Genomic DNA, 10,431 nt, shown 5'->3' with positions numbered 1-10,431 from the left:
GTTCCAATGTTTTTGTCTGGCTAATTTGTAAGCACCTTGATTTTTGTTTCTTTTGTGTGGAAGATAACATGAACAAGAACGAATTTGATCTAGTTGAAGAAAGAAGAGGGGATAGAAACATACAACACATTTCCAATTAACTCTTTAACCCATCAGCATGATCACAGTATTGATCGTGATTCAAAGCCAAACAAAATTGGCTGAAACAGATCAATCTAATCAGAAGGAAAAAAGAATTAAGAATGAGGAACAGATACCAGATTAAGCGATTTTCATTTCTTGACGAACTGCAAGCCATTGGCGTTGGAGTATCGCTCCATGAATCTCATGAACCTGTCCCACTCCCTCGGAGTCCGCATCACGTACTTGGCCTCGATTCCTGCCGGCTTCCCGTTGATGAACTTGGCATTCACATCCACCGACTGAATCACGCCTTCCTCATCGATCATGTAGAATCCTGTAATGTCTCCAACCTCAGCCGACGAGTCGAACACCGACGGTTCATCGAACTTGAAAATGGCCATTCCGTTGGTGCCGTCTCGCGATTTGGTCAGTCTCACGTCCGGCACCGTCTGCTCGTCCGTGCCCTGGATGAACTGAATCTTCGGCCGAACCATCATCATCACGATCGGATTCCGAGGCCGTCCGTGCGCTTCACATCTCCGCCGACCGAGCGTCTGGCATTTTCCGCCGAAGACGCTAAGAGAGCGGCCGTAGAATGCGGAGAAGGCGCTCCGGTGGAGTGTGGTGGAAGCGAAAACTAAAGAGAGCAGGGAGGTAGTGTTTAACTTGCAGATAAGAATTAAGGGTGCAAAGTGGGAAGGGAGAGAGTGATAGAATTACCTTTGGTGGATGAAGGATGATGCAGATGGGGAGTGGAGGCGAGAGATTGCAGAGTCGCCATTGAAACGCAATGGTAGTGCAGAGAGGGAGAGACCAGAGACCAGAGAGAGCGAGAGAGAGAGAGATAAAAGGCAGAATGGTGTGGTTTGAAGATGGGGAAGCTGTGTAAGGAGAGCCATTCACTAATACTACACATCAATTCATCAATATCTTTTCATTTCATTAAATTACAGAGAATACATTATGGGCCAAATCATGTATATTTGGTCATAATATTATTTGTTTTTTAGTACAGTTCATAACCTTATAATTATAATTAATTTTAAAAAATTATATTAAATGATAGAAAATACATCTAAATTGTTACCAACTAAGTACACTGCTCACAAATATTGTCCATGAAAATTTTCATACCTTACAAGGACTGTTTGATTTCACGATCTACTTTCTTTGGGCTAGCATCATCATTGACACATCGCCCGGTGTCTAACTCTAATACCATTTGTAACAGGTTAAGCTCAGCGTTAGCAAATTTTGTCCGTTTTGGCCTGTTATATATCGCCATCAACCTCATAATTTTAAAAGACACCGGCTAGGGAGAGGTTTTCACGGTTTGGTTTAAAAATATATTTTTAATTTAAATTTAGAATTTTCCTCGGGAAAAACCATAGCATTTTCACCTCACAATAACAGCAACAAATGTAGAATGCCCAAGAACAATTTAGCCTCTCTCATCTCCTTCCCAATTGTTCTTCTCCTTCGGCCCTGTTGGGCCACCCTCTCCAAACAATTCCCCTGGTAACTTTCCGATTATGTTTGCAACCGAAAACCGAATCATCGACGGAAGGAAATTAATCATTTTGTCAAGCGTCGTTCTCGAGCTGTAGATGATAGTCGGACCCCATTCTCTCATGAACTGCAACCAACAAGGCTCCACAACGCCATTGTCCCTCAAGTACTCTGCTGCAACTATTTCATAATGGCTGCTTGAATCGATACAAAGATGACTACGTGCACAGTCGTTCCTAATTCCGATCCCGAGCATTGCAGAGCCTTGAATGTAGACCCCAGGATGAGGGTAGCTAGCATGTCCGCTCTTTGAGGAGTAAACTATGGCTTTGTTCCCTTGTATGAACTCCAAATTGTAAGCATCCACCCATTCACCACCACTGTGCTGGGAAAAGTAAATGCTACTAAGTTCTCCCGTGAAGTTGCAGATCCTGAGGGTGACATGCTCCCAATCTCCCACGTGTTGCCCAATCTTCCCAAGACTGATATCCATGATTCCAAGCTTAAGAGTGGCTGATCCATTGAAGGGACAGAAAACCCACATAGCAATATCCGTGAATGTCCCTCCCAGAGCTGGCTTCACATGAACATAAAGTTTGGCGCTTTCCAGATTTCCATATATGATCTTGTCTCTACAATCATCACTGGGCAAATCCATCCAACATACCGTCTCATGTCTCCCACCACCTGGCAAATTTGTGCCACAAACATGAATGGCCTCCCCAGATGACATACCATCTCTGTGTAACAGTACCCCATTTTCGAAAAACCAGGAAACAGAAGATGGCAAGTAGATTTCTTTGGGATGAAAGAAGAAAGTGGGTCCATAGTGGTTGATAAGAGCGTGAATCTGATCGAGATTCGGCATTGTATGCAGTGTAGAATCCAGGTTTTTTAAGCACGCAATAGGAAGCTCTTTTTCAGTGACTTTGTGACTACCAGAATAAAATGTTCCTACGGGAACACCCCTTCCAAGCATCCCCCGGTGACATGCTCTTGTACTCCAAATCTGTACTGGAAAGTTTGTACATTTCAAACTGATATTAAGCATTAAGCGATAAGTTTCACATCTATCGGTTAAATCAGCTCGAACGCACCTTACTTCACCTAATTCAGGCTTTTTTAGCTTGTTAGTAACAAAATAACCCATGGATTTATAACCATCAGGCGGTTGAGGTAGCCAAATGTAAGCACATTCACTGTACTGCTCCTCTCTCCCATCGTCTGGACTCCATATCAATGTATAATCAAGGGGTTTCACAAGGGCTGGCAATTTAACAATGTTGCTAACATGATCACCTTCCTGAAAATAAGCATCTACTTCCCTCGCGACAAGAAGATAACCATGCAGGGGCTGGTCATTACGTTGGCAAAAGTGACCAAGGCAGTGGAATCCTTCAGGTATCCTTAATGGTCTGTAAAATGTAACACCATTGTTTTCTCGGTGCGTTAGATTGAAGCCCCATATGGAAGCAAATTGGGTGATTTTCAGAACCTCAATTTCCCCAAGACTTGCTTTTCCAGAATCAAAACCTCCACCTAAAAGACATGCATCAATTCCATTGAAGGAGGATCAATATCTGTATGTATAACTGCAACTACACACGTGAAAGCTCTGAACTCTACAATTACTTGTTCACAAGTTAGAGCACTTGGAAAACTCACCACAACTAGACATCTATCTTTAAACAAACTAGAGAAAGCTATTAACTTCTTGTATCTTTCTCCATGAAATTATTAACGAATATTACTACGTCAAAGATTACCACCCAGAATGAAAACTGATCCTACAAGTTCGCAGGCTATTGCGAACTCGAACGTTAATGGATGCTCTGCTCTACGGGCATCCTTTTGTATTGTGTCTACACATCGCTTTTAGTTACATAAAAATAATCCAGTTTTCAACGCAGATATCTCTTCTCTGTGCGATGGTTGAATTATAACAGAGCTTCGTTCCACAAGATTCTATTTTTCCCTTCATAGTTATCAACAACGAGAACTCAACTTTATATCTCTATTGCTTCAACGTTAAAATCTTACACTACAACAAGCCCAAGTACTTTATTGGGGAAAAGGAGAGATCGACTAGCTTATCCAATACTCCTTATCAACTAAAGCCACAAGTTGAGTCAGAAACAAACAAAGAATTGCCTCAAGTTCGATGAAAAGTATCAAGGGAAATAATACAACAAAAAATGGACAAAAGGCAATAGCTTATAACTCAAATTCATTTGATAATATCATATACCTTGAGGCCATTCAGGGACTGGGGAAGGCAACGAGAAATGGTAGGGCTCATCCGAAGGCAAAAGGTCGTGGGTATTGCTCCAGAGGAACAAGTTGCATCTGGACGTCATCTGGGTTAAACCATTCATGAATAAGGATAAGTTAAACAGGGAAAATAACCCCACATTCTCCCTTCCTAAAAAACCCTTACATTCTTTTGTCCCCTCATCATAAAAAGATTGACAAGTGAACTCTTGCTGTAACGATAATGTAAATGTCACTGCATACTAATACGAGACATGATCTGATAAAATTGATTAGCTCATCTGAAGAGAAGACAAGCCTTGGTAACGTAAAGACATTGCCAATTTTCAAGATTGAGAACAACCAAGACTCAACAACTTCACTAACTTCTTGCCTTTTTAAGTTAGATGACTATGAATACAACAGAAATGGTGATGGGGAGAGTTTCCTTGAACTTCGAAGCACAAATAAGTGAAAGAAGGAAACAAAAAACAATGCATAACAAACAATTCCAAGAGGAATCAGTTTATTAGGCAAACTTCAGGCTTCCATTTAATTGAACTTTAGTTCATAGAGAATTTGGCAAGCTCTAACAAGTCAGACATACCTGCTACAGCTACGATAAATGGCGAGGTCATCTAAAGCACTCAAAGCTAAACCACAAGAAGCAGTAATAAGCCCAAACGGCACAGCTTGGCAGCCCCAGGATTTATTCACCCCTTCTTCCGATGGATTTATGGAACTCGTGCAAGCAACCCTTGATCAGAGATCATCGTCTTCCACCGCTTCCTTCTGGAAAACCGATATTTGATTTCAATGACAATGGCTTATAAAAGGAAAATTTTGGTAATGAGAAAACATAAGGAAAGTAACTCGACTGTCATGGCACTATCTTTAACAAAAAGAAAAGAGAAACGAATAAAAGGAAGACCCACTACCAGACAAAGTAAAAGGCGGCAACTAAGCCTCTAAAACAATCACAATATTGAGGAAGAATTACAGAACCCAGAAACATCCCTTCTAAAATTGTCGGGCGATCAATTCCGTGTTCGTAAATAAAACCCAGAAGTAAGGGAAACAAGATATCACAATTAATAGGACGCCGCACCTGGAAAATTGTGGGATTGGAGAGAGCGTTCGAAGATGGAAACCAATTTGGGGCGAATGCCCTTTATATCAGCTAAGTCGGTGGCATCCGCGACATCGATCGAGCATTCGGGAAAATGAGATACCAAAAAGCGAGGGATTGAATTCATTCAGGAAATGTCTGTGATGAAGGAGAAGAAGAAGTATTTATGTTGCTATGGAGGGGAAACTGCAGCGAAGAAAAAAGGTTTGTCCGATTAGTCTGGACTTGTCCAATCAATCGATGATCAATAGAAAAATAGAAAAATAGAAAAGAATCAGCACCTTTTCTCCACCAATTCCCATTTCAAATTTCAACCAATGATCTTCACAGACGCGGGTTCGGGTTGTCATTTATTTTAAAGTTTAATTACTCCATATTCTGATACAATCCGTTGTCATTTTATTTTAAATTTAATTAATCCATATTCTGATACAATATTAAAAGCGTGTGTTTGTCCCACAAACCAGAAACCAAACCAATTAAATTCTAACTCTTATAGTTCGGATTGGGTTGGTCCAGGTTATCAGGTTGAATGTACACCCCTCGTTTAGACCGACCAACTCTTTAATATAAATTTAAATTTGGTGGTAAAAGTTTATCAAAAATTTTAAAAATGACTTTTTAGTATAATTTATTGTAAGTTTCAAAGTTTGTTCCATGTGCGTTGACACAAAGAAGAATAAGAGAGCAAAAGGAAACAAGTTCATTATACGATTGATGAAAAGGATTATCTTCCAAGTCTTTCCCCCTCCCATAGCCTAACAACTGCTTCTACTTCAAATCCCAAAATTCCCCACTTGAATTGCATCTCAAAAACTATCCAACTGGGAAAAATCTCTACCATCTTATCTTCTTCAATTAATTCCTCACAAATTAACATTTCTACTAACGTAACGTCAACCTCACAACCTCAAAACACAAACTACAAACCAATTCCCTAAACCACTCTCTCTCTCTCATCACACCCGAGACACTGCATTCTCTCGTATCCCACACCTTCATATCAAAAACTCTTCCACGCTTTCATCTCCATAATGGATGATATGCACAAAGTAGATGATTGATGATGCTATTGAAACTTGTGATACCCTCGCTGAGGGAATCCATTGCCTCTCAACCTACCATAGTCACTGCCATCCTGGCTGCTTCCTCGGCCCACACCACGAGAACCAAATCGTCCTCTGGGTGCATCTGACTGGTAACTGCCTCTGCCTCCTCTTCCCCTTCCTGATCATGAAACAATAAAATGCATGCATCATAAACCATCCATGTGAAGCCAATGTAAATAAATTGTCATTTGCAAAGGTTTAGTTGGGAGCAAATGGATCACTGAACGCTACTATTAAGAATTAGAAGAGGCATATATAAACTGGACTGGGCAGCATAACTATTGTCAACACAGGGTTGGCTTACATGCCTTCCCAAAAAAAGCTATTTGAAGAATTTTGTTTCAACAAGAACCAATGAGCAAGGACCCTTATATCCTGGTTAAAGTTTGATCTTTTCAAAATCGGTTATGTTTAATTTTGCATTATTCTGACTAATACACCAATAATATAGAGCTCAGAAACATTCTAACTCATAGACTGAAAGGCAGAAACCTTGAAGGTTTCACATATATGCAAAACGATAGAATAAGAAAACCAGAAAATAAGTTACAAACGAAACAAGGTATATTTGCACTTACTTCCTCGAGCAGCACCGCTGTTTGGCCTGCGTTCCTCAATGTAGACTTGCCTTCCAGCTATTTGAATTGGAGATGCCTGCAGCAGAATATGACAGATTTATATTTTACAAGGGAAAGAAACGTAAAAACCAAAACAAACTTGGCTTGTCTCTGTCACAGAAACCAAAACAAAATAAAATGTCTAACCTTTAGGGCATTTTGAACGCCAAGAATATCTTCAAACTCCACGAATGCATAACAAACCCCGATTTCCTGAACAAAAAAGATATCTGTGTTTAGCCATTAAAGATTAACCAACAATCATCAAAAAGTAAGGAACTGACCTTTCGAGACCTAATGAATACGCCATCAGGCAAAATTTTGCCAAAAGATTTAAATTCTTGCTCAATTTCAGCTTCAGTAACAGAAGGCGGCAAGTTTCTAACATAGACAGATTTCGGTTCACCTGAAGAAAGAACAATAAAACAACCAATCAGATGCTTTGGGATGCAAATTACACAAAATACAATAATGTTTTTTCAACATCTAAAAAACACAGACAACATTTCTCGCGCAAACATGCATTATAACAATACTTCTCCCCGAGTCCTTTTCATGGTTATTTCAAGCAGCATGCAGAAAACTGAATTACAAGATAAAATAAAGAGCTGTCATGCAAAAATTCATGTAAAAGTATGGGTCCTGAAAGCAACCAATAAAAAATGATTAAAATCCCACCTGTAAAACCTTAAAAGATCAATAACCTCATACAACAATATAAAGAATGGAGTACAAACAGAAAAAAAAAATAATGATGTTTCAGACTATTGCAAAGATTTAGATAGTAAACTCCATAATTTAAAAATGAATCAAGAATTTGACCTCCATCTTCCACACCAAAACCTTCTTCAATTGCATCTGCTCCAGATTCAGGGGCATATGATGGTGCAGGGTTTATCTGTTGTGGGGTAGGTTCGGGAGTATGGTTCCACTCAGAAGTAGCTGGAGCACTGGGGTAAAATGATGATTGCGGAATAGCTGATTGTGCAGATTCCGCTCTAGCAGCCCTTAACTACATAGTTTCAATATTATCAACACATAAGAAAATAATCTCACATTTGTACCACCGATCAATATCCAGCTCAAGCTGTAATAACTGAAAAAATGACAGCCCTAAGATATCTCCAATTTATGACTTGGATGAAAGAAAAGCATAATCATATAGCTTCCCAACTTTTGTATTCCTCTTTTTGGTGAGGTTCATGTTACGACCATTTTATTACCCTGAACTCTGTAGATTATTTTATAGTCACAAAAACTAACTAATAAATGATTATGGCTTGATGGAATGTTGTCATTGCACACACACAACAGACACGCCGATAGCATGCAAACACAGGAACCAGCACTAGGAGCTATGGTAGAGTGCACATACTATGGAAGCATAAGTTCTCTTTTCTGGCTCTCCAACGGGTTCATCAATCACTGCAGAAAGAGGCTCCTGCACACTATTAACTACAATTGGATGTGAAGCAACTAAATCCTCCACAGTGGCCTCCTCCACAAGAACTTCAGTTTTAAATTCTTCTTGTTGGTGTTGTTCAGGAAGGCTGTATTTATCAACTGGATCATCTTCTACATGAACTGAGTCCTCATACTCTCTTGCATTCTCCTCCAAAACATAGTCGGACACTACCAAAACGAAATCAAGAGAAGTAGTCTTAATATCCGGCTGAACTACTCAGGTTAATCTAGCTACTAATGATTCATGTAGAAACTATTTTAGCAACATACAAGTTCACTTTCAACTATCACTAATCTTTGAAATCTTCAAAGTTCACAAATACAAGTGCTCCAAAAGATCAAGTGCACCATGTGAAGGGGAAAGAATCCACTAACCATGGCTATGACAAAAGTAGTTTTCTCCATATATAGGAAAAATTAAAAAGCTTAGTGATTTGTTGCCTAATTCTTCAATCATATTGATAAAGTACCTGGTGGCTCTGGAATGGAGCTGGGAGCATTTAGTTCAGATTCAAATTTATTTTCTGATAGTACTGGCAACGGATTGGGCTGAGCTATCTCCTCCTCGATGAAATGAAAGATATCATTAAGAACAAAGTAACCCTTCTCTTGAGGAGCAAGAAAAAAGGTCTGCACAAACTTCCTGATCCCATTGAACTCTTTGGACTTTGCAGAACCTGAAACCACTACCAGAATACCCCCATTCCAAGAATCCATCGAATTGATCGTCTTAATTGAAAATGCCGTGAAATTTAGTGACATGATAAGTGTATGTATTTGCTGCAGAAGAAAAATAACAACATGTGAATAATAGTAACAAAAAGTTATATCATGCAGAAATATAGCTTGTCACAACAAACAAGCAAGCAATGAAGAGGCGTGTATGTTTATTTTTTCTTGACCGAACGCATTAATGAAAGATTCAGAAACCCATTAAACCAGTAATCCCGTAATGACATTTCATAGCTTAAACCCTAATGACGAGTAATAGCTAACACTACGTACTGATAAAAAATGTTAGAATCTATAAGAAACATGCGAACCAAAAAGTTGCCAGCGTTGAGAATCAACAAATGACGAAATCACCAATTCCAACCAAAACATAACAAAATAATAGTACTCAAACACGGCCAAACCATCCTATCCTTCACTAGTATCAAAATTGAGACGCGTGCATAAGAATTAAAAAGCAAGAAATACCAGCATTGTGGAGGCAGTCTCGGAGGAATCCCCATCAACCCGAATCATGGAGCTAGCATCGTTGTAAAACTGGTGGACAAGGTCAGGTTGTTGCCGAAGAACATGATAGTACTGCTCCACAAAGTAGGACCCTACCTGCACCATCTCAAAAATCCATATCCACCCATTAGATAAACCAAAAAACACAAACAAAAACAATTGCAGTCAAAATATGTAAAGGCAAGGTTAAAAGAAGAAGATGGAGACCTGGACAGCACTGACAGATCCAGAATAAGCTGCCATTTTCGCAACTGTAAACAAGCGGAGAAAAAAAAAAAGTAAAGCTCAGTTGACGGAGGGCAGCATGCAAATCCCCAAATCCTAAAACTTAGTAGCGTAAGTACGAAGGTGGGTAGATCCAAGGGGACAAAAAACAAAAAGGAAGCAGAAAACCCTAGGGAGAGTAGTTAAGAAATGTGTTAATGTTGTTAGAAATGGAGAATCGGGGATTGTAAACGGAGGCAGTGGTCGAAGGGAACCGCGAAAGAATAAGAAACGGAGACTGCGCTGCCGATAAGGAAGCCGGAGATCAGAGAGACGGCGATAAGGAAAAACCTCAAAGGCAAAGGCAAAGGCAGCAGCAGATCTATCTACGTAAGGGGGAAGCGCAGGGATTTTGATTTCGGACACTCGAGAGACAACAACAATTCGCTTTTATTTATATCGGAAACGACGATATCAAATCACGGCCCTTGGATATCTGGGCCCCACTCTCCATCAACACTGCCACGTTAGCCCCATCGCCGTATCAACGGCCCAGATGTCTCGCATGCTTCTCTCTTGCCGCGATGGGTTTTGTCGGGTGGGCGGGTCAGCCCACTAAATGACCCGGCTCGACCCGGGAAAATGTAAAAGGTTTAGCTCTTGAGTGGGTAAAAGACAGTTTCTTTTTTTTACTGCGGTCAAACTACTTGGAAAATGTTGGTGTTGATTTGATTAGGTTTTCTTTTTTTTTTTTTTTTTTTTTTTTTTTTTTTTTTTTTTTTTTTTT

General features: G+C 39.8%; 3 protein-coding genes across 8 annotated transcripts; all 3 read right to left on the bottom strand.

Annotated features, from left to right (window-relative positions):
* Positions 1-69: 69 nt before the first annotated feature.
* LOC111460964 (photosystem II reaction center PSB28 protein, chloroplastic-like) lies at positions 70-981 on the bottom strand. The gene is made up of 2 exons (XM_023104354.1): positions 844-981; positions 70-760 (listed from the first exon to the last, which is right to left on the bottom strand). The coding sequence occupies exons 1-2, from the start codon at positions 902-904 to the stop codon at positions 273-275; spliced, it is 549 nt and encodes a 182-aa protein (XP_022960122.1). The 5' UTR covers positions 905-981; the 3' UTR covers positions 70-272.
* On the bottom strand, positions 910-5,357 carry LOC111460961. Of its 3 annotated transcripts, XM_023104351.1 has the most exons (6): positions 5,293-5,357; positions 4,991-5,197; positions 4,490-4,674; positions 3,881-3,989; positions 1,524-3,171; positions 910-1,004 (listed from the first exon to the last, which is right to left on the bottom strand). In XM_023104351.1, exons 4-5 carry the CDS (start codon positions 3,987-3,989, stop codon positions 1,565-1,567), a joined length of 1,716 nt encoding a protein of 571 aa, XP_022960119.1. In that variant the 5' UTR covers positions 4,490-4,674; positions 4,991-5,197; positions 5,293-5,357; the 3' UTR covers positions 910-1,004; positions 1,524-1,564. The 3 variants fall into 3 exon arrangements, with proteins under 3 accessions (XP_022960119.1, XP_022960118.1, XP_022960120.1); XM_023104350.1 differs by lacking the exon at positions 5,293-5,357 and having other exon boundaries at positions 4,991-5,278; XM_023104352.1 differs by lacking the exons at positions 910-1,004; positions 5,293-5,357 and having other exon boundaries at positions 1,464-3,171; positions 4,991-5,278.
* Positions 5,358-5,691: 334 nt separating this feature from the next.
* LOC111460972 (putative G3BP-like protein) lies at positions 5,692-10,069 on the bottom strand. Of its 4 annotated transcripts, none has more exons than XM_023104374.1 (10): positions 9,648-10,069; positions 9,402-9,536; positions 8,672-8,981; positions 8,113-8,369; positions 7,560-7,749; positions 7,022-7,143; positions 6,885-6,950; positions 6,699-6,774; positions 6,174-6,238; positions 5,692-6,143 (listed from the first exon to the last, which is right to left on the bottom strand). In XM_023104374.1, exons 1-10 carry the CDS (start codon positions 9,681-9,683, stop codon positions 6,081-6,083), a joined length of 1,320 nt encoding a protein of 439 aa, XP_022960142.1. In that variant the 5' UTR covers positions 9,684-10,069; the 3' UTR covers positions 5,692-6,080. The 4 variants fall into 4 exon arrangements, with proteins under 4 accessions (XP_022960142.1, XP_022960143.1, XP_022960141.1 ...); XM_023104376.1 differs by having other exon boundaries at positions 6,061-6,143; positions 6,695-6,774; XM_023104375.1 differs by having other exon boundaries at positions 5,692-6,238; positions 6,695-6,774.
* Positions 10,070-10,431: the final 362 nt, after the last annotated feature.

Source organism: Cucurbita moschata, unplaced genomic scaffold (genome assembly GCF_002738365.1).
Source record: "Cucurbita moschata cultivar Rifu unplaced genomic scaffold, Cmos_1.0 Cmo_Scf00024, whole genome shotgun sequence".
NCBI classification, from domain to species: Eukaryota; Viridiplantae; Streptophyta; class Magnoliopsida; order Cucurbitales; family Cucurbitaceae; genus Cucurbita; species Cucurbita moschata.
This window is presented reverse-complemented; position numbering and strand designations above follow the sequence as displayed.